Source organism: Nannobrachium achirus (assembly GCF_963921795.1).
Source record: "Nannobrachium achirus genome assembly, chromosome: 10".
NCBI classification, from domain to species: Eukaryota; Metazoa; Chordata; class Actinopteri; order Myctophiformes; family Myctophidae; genus Nannobrachium; species Nannobrachium achirus.
In genome coordinates, this window is record NC_137819.1 from 43638485 (window position 1) to 43657327 (window position 18843).

Genomic DNA, 18843 nt, shown 5'->3' on the forward strand with positions numbered 1-18843 from the left:
CCTTTTTAACTTTTATGAGTGCTCGGATCTCTCCTCTCTTTTTTCAAGTCTTATCCCATTGATCCTAGGAGCACCAACCACATGTTTTTTTTGGAGCGGTGAAAGCGCTCCCAATAGACAGGTATGTCCGTGGGTATGTCCCTGGCTGGGTGGCTGGGTGGGTGGCTGGCTGGGTGGCTGGCTGGCCGTGTCCGTAGCCTGGCAATACCTTGAGTGGCCACACACAACACACTAGTTAAAGGAGGGGCGCTGTTTTGTGCAGGCCAGGCACACTCACCACTCACTCACAGGCACAGTTTACAGTTTAGGCATTTAGCAACACACACAGGGTATAGCTGCTCAGATTCACCGCTCCACTTCGAACCGAGGTTTGATTTTTAACTTTGCTACTACCTCCTATGAGCACCTACAGTAGTTTGCCTTTGTTTTAACTTCACTAACACTGCTGAAGTTGCATGTAAAATAAAAAATAGAAACTTAATAGATCAGTGGTTTTCAAAAAGATGTCCGATATGAAGAAAAAATATATATATTGGATATATAAACCCACAATGCATTGCAATGCAACGTGTTTTGAGCTAGTAGATCTTTTAAAAATCTTGAATATCTTCTATCATTTCGGGGAACAACAAAATACCACAAATCTTCTATGATGATGGTCCTTGGCACAAAATCAATTCAGGTGGGCGTTCGAGGCCAAATGCTTGCATCAATTTGTCAAAATGTTTGAGAACCCTCACTAGATGAAATTTAAGATGGAAAAGAAATCTAGGGAAAAGGCAGGGGCGGGCTGGCCATCTGGCATACAGGGCATTTGCCCGGTGGGCTGGTAGGCTAGGGGGCTGGGGGGGCTGGTGTAAAAAAAAAAAGAAAGAAAATAGCCAAAGTTTTGACACATTTTGGCGCTAATCATGTTCATACTCCGCTGTTTGGTGGTGAGAACTGTATGTTATACAATTTATGGATTGTGTAGTTGTGTAGTTATCATTTGTTGTCTGTAAAAGTTGTGGTATTAAACACTTGTGTATTTATATGTGCCGCCCTCGACCGGTACGCGCGTTGGTTGTGGGGGCTGGTCTGGCCAAGATGCCAGGGCTGAATTTTAGTCCCAGTCCGTCCCTGGGAAAAGGGAAATAGCTGAAAGGAAATAGCATGGAGTGTGTAGTGTATTCAAGTTAAGGATTTACACAGCATGTGGGAGGTTAAAGTACATGTACAGTGGTGCAGGCAGGCTGTGTCCATTAGGAGACGTCATGTTGATCTCTGTTGATGAACTGTTGTACAATTACAGTATCTGTAGGCTATTCCTCTTCATCTTTGCCCTTTTATGCTTTAACACACGCATACAAATACAATAATATTACACATGTAATGAAATGCACACTCTTACACAGATACAGAAGGGGTCAGTTATGGATGTACGTGTGCGTACAGTATGTCAGTATGTGTACATAAGTGCAGCCCTTTGCATTTATGAGTATAGGCTCTCTTGCTATTATCATCCACTCATTGTAAAATATCAAACCAGTGCTGAAATTCTGTTTGAATACTCTTAATGGCTCTGCTTTGACAACAGAAGTTGAATGTTAAAGCTTTACATTCACATAGGCTATATATTTGTTTTATTTTAATTGATTACTTAGAGGTTTCGCGACGACAAATGCACATTGATTTATTCCCAGCGTGTCCTTTATGTTGTGCCCCGGTGTTGGCAAGCAGAGTTGCCCTATAGCTGATGCACAGTCCCTCAGGGCATGTCCTCGTGTATTTAAGAGGTGGTGACATAGTTTTGTACTTTTTCTGTTTTGTATGTGTCTATGGAGTTAACATTACTGACCGGGTGGTTAACAGACCACCGGGTGGGGTTATAATGTGCAAATTTGCCTTCCCTGTGTATTTTTGTTTTCTTCCTGAAAGCTGAAAGTCACTGAGTCGTCAAAAGGCCGATTTAATGACGTCATAAAATCATCCCATCCCATTTACCAAACACCCAACATCGGTGGGTGTGGCTAACTTCAGCTGGGTCACCACCCACTATGACAACCAGGCATACTTAATGAACTGGTGGCCACATAAAAACACATTTTTAACACTTTCTGTACACTTTTTTGGCACCCCATCTTTAACAGCGATGAGGTTAGCATGACATAACAACATCCATCTGTTCATAACAGATAGATGTTGTGGTGAAAAGACATTTCACCACAACGACAGGTTGAGAGCCTAAGCTTTCAGTATAATTTGCAACTTGTCAATACAAACACATAAACTCAATTGTTATGCTATTGAAGCATGGGTGAGTTAAGTATGCAGACATGCACGCACGCACGCACGCACGCACGCACGCACGCACGCACGCACGCACGCACGCACGCACGCGCACACACACACACACACACACACACACACACACACACACATACACACACACACGATCTGAACAACAGAACAACATCCACCATCTAGCTCCTCTCAGGTCCCATAGGACTTCCACTTTGCATTCATATGAGAGGGACTCTGTTCCACTTGAGTGAATACAAAACAGACAACCGAGGATGCACTTCCTGTCCTCCTCTGCTCCTTCTGGTCTCTTCACAGCAACTCCTCTGACATTCACTGGGGCCTTTTTTCCGTCTTGTTAAGAACTGGGGCGAGTCGAGAGCCCTCGGATGCAAAAGAGCTGTGAATCATTCTACAAAAATAAATAAATGAATATTATTGGGGGCGTCAGAACACAATTCCGCTGCACTACTTGTCAACCTGTCATTTTCTCTCTCCTAAACACTCATGCGCGCACCAACATAATGACGCCTTTATTCTCATTCACGGTACTTGGTGTAACAATCATATACGTAGTTATATGTTCAGTATAAACTAGAGAGCGGACTGCCCCGCCCACTGCTATTCATTTCAATAGCCACATGCTGCATGGCAGGAACTGTCAAGTAGGTCATGCACACACGCGCGCGCGCGCACACACACACACACACACACACACACACACACACACACACACACACACACACACACACACACACAAACAAACATGCATATTGTAGTCAGTCAAACAACCTCACACATTTATGTCTGTAACTACTACCTGTAACTACAGTATGACGGTATGCATTCTCCCCGACTTATCAACAAGTTCTGAATTTCCTTCCAGGGATTAATATCGTCTCGTCTCGTCTCCTCTCATCTCATCATGCTTGAAAAACCTGCAAAATGCCCATGCATACTCCTCTTCTACAGTCATTGGGAGGGAAGTGAAGTGTAGGTGGATCATGTGAACATTTGCATATCGTTCCGTACCTGAATTAACATAACAGCATGCGTGTGGAGGTGCTTGTATGATGGAATATGATGGGGCGGAGGCTATCGAGTGTGTCTCCCACTTCCCTTGGTGCAGAGAGGCTAGCCGTTGAACCGCTCTTTGGCAGATTAGCTGGCGTTAAGTGACAGAAAGTGGCCCTTAAGCCTCTATGGAGTTAACGTTGTAGTTTCCTAGCTATCACCTAGGCTTTGTTATGTATTTTTAGGTGATAGCTAGAAAACTACACCACGGTGAAGTGAATAGATCTTCACCCTGGACTCTGATAGAAGAGGCTTTAACTGTTCCCGTATTTAGCAGTCTGTCGTCTGTTTGGAGATTCACCCATTTAGAACCGGTAGGTAGGAGCATTAACAAGATTGCTGACTGGGTTTGCACTGAGCCTGCACATAAAGTCTTGCCATTACAAATTGAGCACTAGCATCCCTATTCTAGAGGAAACATTCACCAAAAACAGCCTATCAACTATTTTCGAGATTTGGTGTAGAGCAGTGGTTTTCAATCCTTTTCATATCAAGGGCCATTATTTATTTGATGTCAGATGTCAAAATATCAATTCTGGTAATTGTGTAGACTTCTTGTAAATTCTTGAAAGCTCTTCGGAGCTGGCCGGGTGTATGGAGAACCGGCAAGATTGGAGACTCCGATGGAAGCTCGTCTGAGGACGACCGAGAGAAATTAGAATTATGTAATGCAACAAAAATGTAACTCTTGAGAGCGTAAAATGAAACCAGATGGATCCGTAAAGGTCCATTTGGTTTCATTTTAGAGTTAAAGATCTATAAGGGTGCATTTGGTTACCACCTCTCCATCACTTAGCTGGGGACCACCTGGAACCCCCTCAAGGACCACTGGTTTAAACTTTAGAGGGAAAAAAGAGCACCCCAAGTTACAGTGCTGTTTTGGGCATGTCATTACAGTCAAAACTAGATTATTCACAAGCTCTACAGCATGTTGCATTGCGACACGTGAGCTTTTAGCCAAGCAATAGCGCTGTGCAAAGAAGTATAAGCAGAAAGAGCAATTGAAAAAAACATAAAGGAAGTTAATCTAATTATCAAATCGAATTATATATTTTGTTTGCATGAATGATGAATGACAAAATCACATTAGTGTGTTAAAGAAGTATAACTAATTGAATATGGTTGATTAATACTGTAACAGCCTGGAATCAAGGCTATTGATTAATGTGTGACTGAAAAGATTTAATTGAATGAATGGTAATGATAATTACAAAAGTTTTATTGACTTCTGTGGATGAAGTAATGAGAAAGAAAACATGTTATCCAGTGATTACAGTAGTATATTACTGCATTTCCAAAAGACTAGTGAAATGTTCCCAGTCAGCCAAAAAAGGGGGAAGTGAGAGCAGTTTTGCCAGATGGCACTCTTCCGACTGGGTCCCACACCAGGCAGTTTCTGGGAATGATGATAAAAAAGAAAAACATTAGATAATCATTGTTACATAAAGTACATGTTGTGGTTTTGATTTATTGAACTGAATGAGAACATTGTCTGAATGATTAATTGGTTCTGGCAATGACATGATGTACAAAGGAGAAAGAAAAGAAAACGTTTAAAAAGCTACGGTAATACCTGCAGTGTTAATTTGAGATGGTAAAAAAATATGTTGTACACTCTCAAAGATAAATGCACACTGCATGTTTTACTGCACTAGAGGTTCGGGCCATTACGGGCGCCTCACATCTATAGAGTTCGGGCCGCTGCGTGGCCCTCACACCTACGTCGCACTGCCAATCCAACCAATATGTCTTAGTCATACTGGGTTTGTCAGAGAACTCTTGTTTGGTGATTACCAACGTCCTATCTCAGAGCACAACGTAAGCATTACAATGCAGATGGTCAACAATGTCTGACTTAACCCATTCAGGAACACATTTTGCTGTTTGGGAGGGGCTTACAGTACATGTACAGTATGTAGCAACATATTTGTTTTGTAGGCTAATTTCTGATTTAGCCCTATTCTATAGGTTAGGCCTAAATGGGTTAAATACGAAAGTCTGATCCTTTCACTGGCAAAAAAACTGTGTGGACAGCCAGTAATAAAGATCAGAAACAAGTAGGGTTCGCCTGCAGGCTGCAGAACAAAGCCTTTCAAACAACACACATGGTTACTTACTGTATCACCAGCTAAATAATGGACAGGGACACCACAACGCCGTTTGGATGTGGTTGTGCGTGCGTGCGTGTGTTGTGAGACAATATTGTTTTTAGATTCACAATAATAATATTCCATCGGCTTCAAATGATCGTCTGAAACGGCCCGCCTGCGCTTGAGGGAGTAATGGATGAGCGCTCTCTAAGCAGGGGAATAATAAGGCTGTGGATGGGATTAGCTTATTTGTGCTAGTTCTAAGATCATGTGTATCATTCACACAAACACGCTGCCTCTGCTGTTCTGTAAGAAGAACTGTTTGTGGCTCTGGGCAGTGGTGTAAAGTAAGTATATTTACTTAAAGTACTGTACTTAAGTACAATTTTGAGGTATTTGTACTTTACTTGAGTATTTCAAATTTCCAATACTCTTACTTCTACTCCATCACATCTTGGATCCAAACATTGTACTTTTACTCCACAACATTTATTTATTAAACATGAATGCCATGATTCCCCCCACCCCCAAAACATTATTATCAGGTATTATGATTATAAAAGTGTACAGAAAGAGTTAAAATTAGGTTTTTATGTGGCCACACCAACCAGTTCATTAAGTATGCCTGGTTGTCATGGTGGGTGGTAACCCAGCTGAATTTAGCCACACCCAAAGTGTTGGGTGAATGGTAAAAGGGGAGGGGATGATTATCCCCAGATAGAATGATGTCACTCTATCTGTGTTTTTGGATCGGCCCTTTTGACCCACAAGGTGGCAGCCTCGAGGAAGAAATCCAAAATGCAAAGGGAATACATAATTGCTCATAACAACCACATCAGGGGGTCTAATGAAATACTGTCAATCTCCTAGACACATGAAAACCACCTCTTTAAGTTACTAGTTACTCACATTATAATATTATAAAACATACATGAACCACTTTAGCCCTATTTTATACCTAGGCTATTTGAAAATAGACGATCTACATACTCACAACGCACAACATTGTGAGCTTGTAGATCTACTATTTTCAAACATTTTGTACTTTTACTTTAGGTACTTTAAGTACATTTTGATGCCAACACTTTCATACTTTTACTCAAGTACATGTTGAATATGGGACTTAAAGTCCCGGACTTTCTTTCTACTTTGCATATTTTTATTTAAAATAAAAATGTGTACTTCTGCCTGGGTCCCTCTCTCTGTGCACGGTAGTGGGTACTGCACTTGAACATGGCCATGAGTACACGCTGTACATCAATGTAATTTGCACACTTGTCCACGTTTGTTAGTTTTTTTACGTATGTGTACATGCTCAGCCACATGCCAAGTAGGTCACACACACACACACACACACACACACACACACACACACACACACACACACACACACACACACACACACACACACACACACACACACACACACACACACACACACACACGTGCGCACACACTGCATGCTGTCGAGTAGCCTCGGGCACATCTCAAACATCAGACAGTATGGGAGTTGCATTCTGACACCAATTATGCAGAAGGCATGGGGACTTGTTGCTGATGCCAACAGAGCGCTGGGCTGTTGGGTTTCCTCTGCGTCAGCTATAGCTCAAGGCATGGATTTGTAGAGATGGGGGTATCAATACCAAAGTTTCGTCAAGCACCATAATTTCCTCTGTCAGCTGGTGTGTGTGTGTGTGTGTGTGTGTGTGTGTGCTCGTGCACGTGTGTTCGTTTGTTTGCCTACAGGCTGGAAGCTTTGATACATGGGAGTGGCACTCTTTACATATCTCCCAACGCCCACCGGAACGCATACAGTACATGGAGAGAGGGAGAGGAACGGAGCAAATATGTGCATATTTCCTCCCGTGTTAGTTTAGCTAAACCCCTGACGGAGAAGGAGACAGAGGGGGGAAGTGGTGGGGATCAAGTTAAATTGTAGAAGAGTTTATTAATCCCCAGCGATGGCCATACTCGCTAATCTAATGCACCAAAATTGTGCTATTTCCTCCCTCCAGCCATTCTGTTTTGTGATGCATGAGTTTTCCCCCCACCGGTATGTGGAATTAAACCGAGCACTGGGGTTTTACATCGATAGTATAGTGTTTTCTGCTGAGGATTTTCTACTTTCTGAGCAGTAAGCATAACGGTCTGAGTCACGCTTTCTCGGTTCCGCTGACCAGACACTGTTTCCCCCTGCGTCATTTCATGAAGGATACAGTCGAAGACACATGCACAAAGCCATGCGCGTACCGTGGAGGCACCGGAGCCAGCACCCGCTCACCTTTAACTTGTGTAATGGTCTATCTGCTATTTCCACCTGACCAGTGTTCTATACGGCCAGACAAGTCACTGGTGTGTGTCGCCTTGTCTATGACATTCCCAAAATAAACCGGTCAATGTAGTACCTTGTCAAATGTGTTGTCATGTGCAATGTGAACTCCATTTGGATGATGATCTTGAGTAGTGTCCTCTGAACATAATGCACTGCAAAGGGGAGAATGGTGCTACTGTGGAAATACAAAATATCATGTTTCAAAAATATATAAAAGGCATTTTTTTTCTCAGCACATTCAAATAAACAACAACATTTATACGTGTCAAATATTATTATGGAATAGATAACATTATTAATATTTGTTATTTATCAGCCTCCACCTCATTAGATGTTTTAACTCTAATTTTAATTATTGAATGTAACTAGCCATTTCCTATAGAATGAATTCTCTTCAGAGTAACATTTTCTAATCTATAGTCATTGTGAATAATTAGTTGCTGTATTTTTGCATTTTATTTTGAAGGGTTAACTTTGGCAGGAAATGGTGCATCTTGTTTTAGGTAACCTTACATGGAGTTTGGGAACAATGGTGAAATGTTTGGTGAGGGCTGCTGCAGCCAAAACAGATTGTACTCCTTTGCAGGAAGCACAGTGGACATCTAATGGGTGATGAAGAATGATGTGACCTATACTCGTGTGATACTGTAACTGTCGATGTTTTTACTGAATCATGTTTGCCCCAAAATAGGGACACCAGGGTCTATTTCTTCAAACTGGTGGCAACTGGGGTGAATTTCACATTTTATTTTTCTCTAGAAGTGGGGAAAATTAGAGTTTCTCAGCTTTGAATGGGTCCAAATGGAAGCATGAGCCAATTGCTTATACGCTTTGAATATGTTAACCATGTCTCCAGAATTGGGGCATGTTTAGCATATTTTAAATAACTCTCCCAGACTGTGCTGTAAGTGAAACCTGCTCGGAATGTTGCTCAAAATGTCTAAATGGGGGACCCTGCAGTCTGTTGTTGACAGATGCTGCTCTTATATTGAGCGGTGAATGCCAACAATAGGACTTAATTGAATAGTCGGTTTCCCATCTGTCGTATAGGAATATGATATTTAGTTCCCTCAGTGTTTGTTATTTTCCATGCCATGGAAACATATGTGCACAGTGCACCCTAGCGTTCTCATGTGTTTTTGGGGCGTAGGTTTGTTTATTTACATTTATTTCATAGGCATGAAATAAATTATGTGTACAGTTACCCCAACTCGTACACACACGTACACACACACACACACGCACGCACAGGGGCGTCACACCAAATTCTGGGCCCTGGGTACAAGGATTCACTGCGGGCCCCCCATGAATGTTAACTATTGAAAAATAGCAGATATACAAGCTCACAGCGCGGCACCGAGTGCCGCGCTGTGAGCTTGTAGATCTGCTATTTTTGAAAAATCGTGAAAATGTGTGCAAGAAACCTATGTCAAGGACCCCCAAGATGATATGTATTTGGCCACGGACCCCGATCTCAAAATATTTAGTTCCAGGGACCCCCAGAAGCAAAATTTGAGTTAGAAATGTTCGCTTAAAAAATACATATATTCAAAGACTTTCACACATTTTCACAACTTTTCAAAAATAGCAGATCTACAAGCTCGCAGCGCGGCACTCGGTGCCGCGCTGTGAGCTTGTATATCTGCTATTTTTCAATAGATAAAGTTATTAAGGCCCCTCCACCTTGGGCCCCAGTAACTCAGTCCCACTTTCCTACCCCTTGTGACGCCCCTGCGCGCGCGCACACACACACACACACACACACACACACACACACACACACACACACACACACACACACACACACACAAGCACGCACGCACACACAATTTGACAGTTCTCCAGTGGACCACCAGCCAGGCAGCAGACAGCTGTCTAAGCCATGGGTGAAGTGTACACATTTTTGACAGCATCATCATCCTTATGTCTAGACTGAAAGGCATAAAAAAAAAACACGACGCAGAAGAGGCCTGCACTTGGCTGACATTGCGGATCGTCCATTAAACGTTCCACATCTCCGCTCGTCCTTAATACATTTTATTATAACAATACCCCGTTCCCTCCATTATACGTCCCCTCAGACTCATTTCCCTTTTGTCCTCCTTTTCATTCCCGTTCTTATGTCTATCTGACTCGCGCACGATAAGAAGACTTCCATTAAATTCCAACCATATCCCTCTTTTGTAACTCTGCCCGTCTCCTTCTTAACTTACAGTTATCCGTTATCTGAGCTCCTTTCAACATAAAATTGTCCTTCGCTTATCTGTCTTTGTATCCCCATCCAGTGGTGGAAAAAGTACTCATTATTTTTACTTAGGTAAGGTTTTAATGGAATATAGAAATACCCTGATACAGTATAAAGTCTGGAATTCAACATTTACTTGAGTAAAAGTACAAAAGTATTGCTATCGAAATGTACCAAAAATATGCATTAGGCAGAATCAGTGTTGTATTTGTGATTCAATGTTTGGGTAGATGCTCAATTTAATGACGTCACACGCACATCACTTAACACCTAGTCTACAGGAGTTTACAGGTTCAGACAATGGTATTCATATGCATACAGACTCATTCCTTTGTTAAAACACCCTGATGTGACACTGAAGCGTTTGTAAACATTGTCGAGGTGTGATCTTGGGGGTTGTTTGCATGTCCGTGCGTGTGAGAGGCTTGAGAGGCAGGAGCCTCTCACGCCTCTCACGCCTCTTGCTCAGAAAAGATACGGGAATGACTCATTGTGAGCTTGTAGATGGTTTTGTGATAATCAAAATCTACAAAGTAACTATTAACTAAAGTTTTCAAATAGTTGTAGTGGATTTATCAGGTGGAACAATATGCTCTAAGATTTCTAAGGAATCCAGTTATGCCCATACAGTAAACCACACATGTGAATAACAGCCATACCGTATATTGACTTTATCCATCCCCAGACCTTCCGGTACCCTCCTACATTGGCTTTCTTTCCCCGGTCTTATGTGTACAGAATATCCATTGCTTCGACTTTACTCTTTATTGTTACCCTTTCTGGTTCAGTGTCTTATACAATGTGTTGTAATCTGATATATGCTGATTTGGGCTTTTCTTTTGTTTATTTTACTTTTTCTGCTTTGTCCCAATTATCTTTGGTAAACAGCTGAAAATGTGCGTGTGCGTGTGCGTGTGCGTGTGCGTGCGTGCGTGTGTGTGCGCGCGCGTGCGCGTAAAATACTGGAAAATTGAAATACTCCAGTAAAGTACAGATACTACAACATTGTACTTAAGTACAGCTTAGTGACTTGGTACACCATTGTCCCCATCTGCAGCCTCCACTTCCTGGTGTTCCACACGGAGGAGGTCCACGACGTGCTGCGTATCTGGGACGGCCCCCAAGAGGGAGGGGTCCCGCTGAGGGAGCTGAGCGGCTCGGCGCTGCCCCCGGACGCCCACAGCACCTTCAACACCATCAGCCTCCAGTTCACCACAGACTTCTTCACCAGCAAGCAGGGCTTCGCCATGCAGTTCTCTGGTGAGGGGGGGGGAGCGGGCTGTGTGTTTGTGCGTGTCTGTGTGCATCTGTGACGTCAGTTCAGCAAAAGCTAGGGTATGGCAAAGATGGGAGTCCTCATGGAAATTACATTTTGTTTAACACGGTTCTATTTTGAAAATAGCAGATCTACATGCTCACAACGCCTCGCGCTGCGAGGCGTTGTGAGCATGTAGATCGGCTATTTTCACAATGTCTGAAAAAAAACGAGTTTTGACAGTTTTTTTTACACAGGTTTCTAGCGGTTTCTTGGGCTGGATATGGCAGCCTGGAATGGTTGTTCAAGTGCAGCTAAACTTGGCATGTTAGTAAATGTGCTACAATTAACAATAATGAATTGCACCTGTGCAGCTGACCTGCGGAACCTGGGAATATACCATTTTGTCAAGATGGGGAGAATACAAGTGTGGAGAATAGAATTATAATACCTTGTTAAAGGGACCATTTTGTTACATTTTGCATTCGTAGTTATTTTACTGTAATTTAACAACATAATAACTAGCACAGATAGACATTCATGGATTTATATTTAAAAGTAAAAACTAAAACTAACTAGTAAAACTTTTTTCCCCCCCCCCTGGACCCAGGGTATGGCAGCTGCATACCCCTGCCATACCCAATTGACGCCTCTGGTGTGCACACATGTGTTGGTGTTCATAGTGCTCGTGTACAGTCATAGACTGTAAAAAAAGAAATGGACAATGTGACGCATTTGGTTTCTATAGACCGTAAATTAAGCCTTTTTATCAGCAATTATCTCCATCTTTCTACTCCGCTCCAGAAATTAACACGGAAATGAATCAAATTAACACATATTGGCTGGAGGGTGGGTCTTCACTCTGTATAACCAGTAAGCCTCGAAACATAATTTCAAAATTAATGTGACCATAATGTACTAAAGGCGTATCATGATTTAAAAAAAAATACTTTAAACTAGCTATTTAAAACATAGAGAGATTATGAAATGGTTTACTACATAATAAAATCCAAGTGTAAAGTTCGCCAAAACCTCATAGGCTTACAGTACATTGAGCTGAACGTTTCTTGACACCAGTAGAAGGTGAAATAGCGACATCTTCTGGGCCGTTAATAGGAACAGCACATTCAACAAGAACCCGGAAGCGGCTTCATTTCCAGTGAACGAAACTAGCCCCTTGTGTACAGTACAGTACACAGACACAGACAAAGACACACATAGACTATTGAACTTTTGAGTGTACAGCTCTTATACTAACACAGTCATGCAGTTCAATTTCCGTAACCACTATGTCCCTATACTTCTGCGTAGTCTCCACGGCGACCTCCTGCAATGACCCGGGCCTGCCCACCAACGGCACCCGCAGTGGTGACAGCAGGGAGCCCGGGGACCCTGTGGTCTTCCAGTGTGACCCCGGCTACGTGCTGCAGGGAGCCAACAAGATCACCTGCACGGAGATCAACAGCCGGTTCTTCTGGCAGCCGGACCCCCCGACCTGCACAGGTACATGTATAGACAAACGCCACGTTCCATTGTTCATGCAGAAATGTTCTGCTATAGAAATACCGTCTGCAACGCTAAGCTGATTATTGTCAAAGACTAACGTTAGCCTGTGTCATGACATCAAACATAACATGGCAAGGGATCATTCATAATGGAATTTCTGCTTCTCGGCTTAATATGATCACGAAATGTAATAGAATACTAAAAACTGTACAATCTGAGTGATTACGTACGTTGTGCTGTATACTGCATGGCAGTAGCGTCCCTGTCTAATGCATCCTCGAGACTTCTGCCATTTTCCTGAAATAATTACTAGGTAAGCATTGTAAATATTGCCTATATTCCCAGACACAGCCACTTTATAGAGTCCTGAAGTGAATCTTAAGTGGCTTGCTCAATTGGCCTGACCCCTAGACATCTTCTGAGCTCACTGCGACAGACACAGAGATCTGATTAGCCCCCATCTCAATAACACAGCAGATGCTCCATCAGACAGACTGCTCTCCGCTGCGGTCCTTTCCGTTTGTAGGACTACGCGCGCATTAACTTTGGGCTCTGGAAAACAACACAAAGTCATTAACAGTCGCAATTAAGGTGCCATAATTAGCTGCCTTGTTCAATCAGTGCTTGGCTTAATTAGTTTGATAGCAGCCGTGGAAAACACAAACGGAGGCCGTGGGCAGACCAGGTGAGAACCTGTTGACCGGTGTGTCAACAAGCGTGAGTTGTGTCTCAATATTGTGTGCCACTGCGGGTGCTGAATCTAAGCTGTCTTTTGAGAGTGTCAGTCTGTCTGTCTGTCTGTCTGTCAGTCAGTCACACGTCACACATCACACTTTTGCCCTTCTCATATCTCCGCCACCATTGCCCCGATCCATGCCAAACTTTGCACACACACTCCTTGGCTGCTAAACCACTACCTCCACCCCATTGTGATACCCCATCATTTCTCACATGGCCCTCTTCTAGCGCCACCATCAGGCCGATTTTTTTAAACACATTTTTGGACACTACTCCGACAGATTTTGCCCTAAAATCACGCAAAGCAGTACAGTATGTCTAGAGTCATGTCATCAACATAGATCGGTCCCATTTAATGCCACTATCAGGCCGATTTTTACATGCGACCCAGCGGTCGCTTATCTCCCAATTTAGGGAGTCTTACTGGTTCTCATTATGGACTTCTCCCATTATGGATGGGAACCCCTTTTTGTGCTTTCACGGCTCAGGCCGGGAACACATTTTTGTGTAGTGCAGTACTGCTACACCGTACAATCCGGTGTGCCTCCAGCCTCCCTGTTTGGGAGAAAACATAGCAGTTCTACAAGCTCACGTATCGTGCGACATACTAGATCCCTGGGGACTCCAGGCATTGAAGTTCATAGGTTCAAGTGGTTAAGAGCTGAGTCAACACTCCAGATTTGACTGTTTATCTGTATTATTAATGACATTTTGTCCTCTGTGGCTTAGCTCCATGTGGAGGGAACCTGACCGGACCCAGTGGGCTGATCCTATCTCCTGAGTACCCTGAGCCTTACCCCCATGGCAGGGAGTGTGACTGGACTGTCACCGTCACGCCGGACTATGTGATCGCTCTCAACTTCAACCAGTAAGCTCTGCTCATGAGCCACGGTCCACTCGGACTCCATACTGCATTGCACTTCAACACCTATGATCACATTTGGGACCGTTATGGTGATAAGCAATCCAAAAAGAGATGATCAAATTTAACCACTTACTGTAGATGCCCATAGCGCACGCAAAAATGGTCGGTTTACTTACTTAATGATTATGCCAATTAGATGGGTTTTACAAGCAATTACCTCTCTTCTCACCCAGGCTTAGATATTTTCTAAGCCCCTATTCTCTGCAGTGTCGACTAAAACTATGACGAAAAATGTTTGTCAACTACCTTTTTTTCACTGACAAAAACTAAATAAAAACAAAATAAAAACTAAGCTGTGATGACTAAAACTAAGACTAAATATATTGACAATTTCGTCAACAAAATAAAAACTAGACTAAAAAGGGAGGGACTAGTGGAGAAGACAGTCATTTTATGTTTGGTTGCTCTCAGGTGTTGCGCGCTGAAAATAGCCGATCTACAAGCTCACAACGCGTCTCGCTGCTACGCGTTGTGAGCTTGTAGATCGGCTATTTTCAGCATGCAACTAATTGTAAAATCAGGGGTCAGTTAATGCCAAATTAGACTAAAACTAAAACTGTTCAGGTGACAAAATTATGAGTAAAGGACATTTTATTCAAAAGACTATGACTAAAACTAAATCAAAATTTGCTGTAAAAAACAACACTGATTCTCTGTATGTTTTTTTTTTGTAGGTTCAGCCTGGAACCCAGCTACGACTTCTTACACATCTACGACGGGCCCGACTCCCTCAGCCCCCTGCTGGGTAGCTTCTATGGCACGGACGTCCCCGATCGCATAGAGAGCAGCTCCAACACGCTCTTCCTGGCTTTCCGCAGCGACGCCTCGCTCAGCAGCAATGGCTTCGTGCTGCAGTACACAGGTACCGTACATGGCTGGTGTACTGCCAGGAATGATTGATGATTCATGTTCAGTTTAGCCCAGGGGTCTTCAACGTTTTCAGGCCAAGGACCCCTTAGTTGAGAGAGAGAGAGATGAAGCACGGACCCCCACAACCTTTTCATAGATTCCATATAGTTTCATGGTTTGACAGCACGATCATCAGTGTATTTTGGATTCATTTCAATTTGTGTTTTCAGATATTTAACAACTTGAGCTGTCATTACCTAATAAACTTGACCTTTTATTCTGTACTTAGTCTGCTCTTTTTCCCCTCTACACCAAACCTCTTTGCCGGAAATAGCCGATCTACAAGCTCACAACGCCTCGCAGCACGAGGCGCTGTGAGCTTGTAGATCTGCTATTTTTGTCTACAGTTCTCAGAATATGGACACTAGGGTTCAAGGTGATTTGGAGGACCCCCTGTAGTAACTCTGAGGACCCCCTAGGGGTCCTGGACCCCCTGTTGAAGACCCCTGGTTTAGCCTAATGCACGCCAAATGGAAAAAGAAAAACTAGTGGAGTTCTGGCTTGGTGTGTGTGTGCGTGTCTGTGTGCCCGTGTGTGCCCGTTCCTGTGTGTGTGTGTGTGTGTGTGTGTGTGTGTGTGTGTGTGTGTGTGTGTGTGTGTGTGTGTGTGTGTGTGTGTGTGTGCGTGTGCGCGTGTGCGTGTGTGTGTGTGTGTGATGCATGCCCTTTTGAACGTGCCAGTGAAACAATTCGTGTCTCTCTAAACTCTCCCTCCGGTGGTGTGGGAATGGATTCGCCCTGTGCTGCTTATCGACCTTGTGCTTTTGTTCCCCTGGTTAATTTTGTCTCGTTTCAAGTCCAAAATGAGTGAGATTAGCAGTGTGCAGACTGCTTCAGAGACGGAGCAGGCTCTCTCTGCTGTGTAGTCTTGATCACAACCCTCCCATTTGCACCACGGCTTCTCTGAGTGTAATTACACTGAGCCGTGCCTCCACAAGTGGCCGACTATAAAAGAACTAAGAAAATGAAACACCCAGAACATGCACACATGCTGACACAATCAGAGGCACACACAAAAGCTACAGAACCACTTTTGATTCTTCATTCTTGATAATGAAAATAAATGAGTCCACTACTAGCTGTTGCAAACGTGAAATTAACAAATATTGATCAACCGCATGGTCTATTTCTCACCGATGTTATTCTGTTAACACAGACTTGAGGGGCAGAAGAGTGTGAAAATTGCCTCACCTTCTCAATTCTACCATGCTGCCAGAGATAAGAGTGTGCAAAAAGCAACCTCATGGTGGCGCTAGAAGAGGCCCATGTGCAGTTAGATGTGAAGATTTTAAGTGGCATGTATGGCTAATTGCAAAGAAAAGGCATTTGGTGTTCATGATATGCAAAGTCATGGAATATGGGACATGGGACAGATCCATGTTGATGACATGACTTTAGAGATGCTGTGTACTGCTTTGCGTGATTTTAGGGCAAAATCTGTAGGAGCAGTGTCCATAAATGTGTTTTGCAAGAATCGGCCTCATGGTGGCGCTGAAGAGGGCCATGTGAGAAATGAGTGGTGGAGGTTGTGTTTGGCAGCCAAGGAGTGTGTGTGCATGGACAGGGGGCAACGGTGGCGGAGATAGGAGTAGGGGAAAAGTGTGACGTGACGGACAGACAGACTGACTGACTGACAGACTGAGGGACTGACAGTTCAGTTTTCTATTCAGTTAAATCGATGGGGCATTGCAGAAAGATGTCTCATCAGTTAATGCAAACACTTTGTTGTGTTTGTTCCTCTGACCGTGGCATGTTGGCTATAGGTGGGGGGCAGTGTGAACGTAGTTACTGATGTGCAATGTAGACTATCTTGCTCCACCTCTGCGTAAATGGCTTCTGAGTCAAGACTTATGCATTAGTCAAATTAAAGCTGTTATACTGGCACCGCACGAATTAGGTTTAATGTGTAACTCTAAATAACTAAATATTTACTTAAGCCCTTAGGCAGCACTGACAACGGCAGCCCCCTTCGGCTGCATCAACAAACTGATTGTATATCACAAACGACCACAACCTTGCGAACGGCATTTGAAAGATAACACATTCCACCTGATTGTATATTTATGATGATGTTGTCATTTAAGCGATACCGTGCTTCAAGAGAGACATATCCACAAATCCATCGTGTACGGGAGGGTTGCCGGGTTTCTGCTGGGTAGCCCCATCTGATTAATATGACACATGGAACAAATGCACAGTAGGAGTAGGGCTATACATGGAGTACAAGACAGGAAAGTGTGTGCGTGCGTGCGTGCGTGTGTGCGTGCGTGCGTGCGTGCGTGTGTGCACATGCCGCGCATTGGTGTGTTTAGCAGTGTTTGTAAAAAACAACAGCATTATAGTAGTTTAATGTTTGCACTCCATTAAAGCATGTAAATGAATCGAGTGCTTAAGATTTGTCTTTGGGTTCAGTCAGCAGCACTGGTCCATATAAGTGTTTTCAGTATGGTAGGCTGCAACTCTCCGTTTACTCCAGTGTTCATTGGATCAGAAGGCTCTGCATGTCAATTGGTGCGACTATATACAATTATACATTAATTACTTTTAGACCAGTCTATTGCGTTACCATAAATAGTCTTGGTGCAACAGACTTTTGCACAAATTACAGAATAATTAGCTACACTAAGCCTCTAGTAGGGACTTTACACCCTAACTTACTGTAGTAATGCAATAACGTTCAGCCAGTGCAACCCTATAGTGGTCTGTAAGGAGCTCTGAGAGGCTTATTGTCTGTATCAGCCAGTTTATCCCCTGCAATGTGCTATACTGTACCTGTGAGAGATGGATTCCGCAACACCTACCATCAACTCCTACTTACTGCACTACAGTACTTGCCAAACACACGCCGTGCACGGGATTGAACCCATGACCTTGCTACCCCCACAACCTCTGAAATCAAGTCAGATGATGGGTATAAGAAATCTGTGTGTTTCTTGTGTGTTTTAACTTTTGTGTGGGCTTGCATGGGAACATTCCCATTGCCTGTTGTATCTTAATTCTGCCAACCGACTTTCACGTTTAACAAGATCTAAATTAGACATGGTAGCTCTGTTAAGGGCTTTGCTTGAGAGAACAGTGCTAAATCTCCCAGAATCTCAGAGCCTCAATTAGATACATTTTAAGATATTGAACGTTTACCTGATCCCAGATTGACCCCTCGCCCAAAATAAACATTTGTTATAGTATTTACACTAGTAAGACCGCCCATACATGGAGATCCCTGTCTGAACCAGCCACACAGATATGGGCTGTCTTCCTCCATATATGGGCATTCCCATATGAAGTCCTGTTAGATATGGGCTTAATATTGATGACATCAGGGATCTCCACATATGGGCATAAAAGGGATTCTGTTAGAGTGTTTCCCATGACATCACAGTGATGTCAAAGCGTGATGTCAGAGCGGCAAACCCATAGACCATAAAAAAAGTGTACACGTCCAGACAGACAGACAGACAGACAGCAGAGTCAGCATGTGCCGTTTCACATG

General features: G+C 43.3%; 1 protein-coding gene across 1 annotated transcript in view; it reads left to right on the top strand.

The window, feature by feature from the left end:
* The window catches only part of csmd2 (CUB and Sushi multiple domains 2), a gene marked incomplete at its 5' end in the record, with an annotated part of 568918 nt that overhangs the window by 320819 nt on the left and 229256 nt on the right, over nt 1–18843 (top strand). Inside the window, 4 exons of the mRNA XM_080735514.1 lie at nt 11079–11281; nt 12588–12779; nt 14250–14388; nt 15120–15307. Of these exons, the coding sequence (XP_080591640.1) occupies nt 11079–11281; nt 12588–12779; nt 14250–14388; nt 15120–15307 (722 nt within the window). The remainder of the gene's footprint in view (nt 1–11078; nt 11282–12587; nt 12780–14249; nt 14389–15119; nt 15308–18843) is intronic.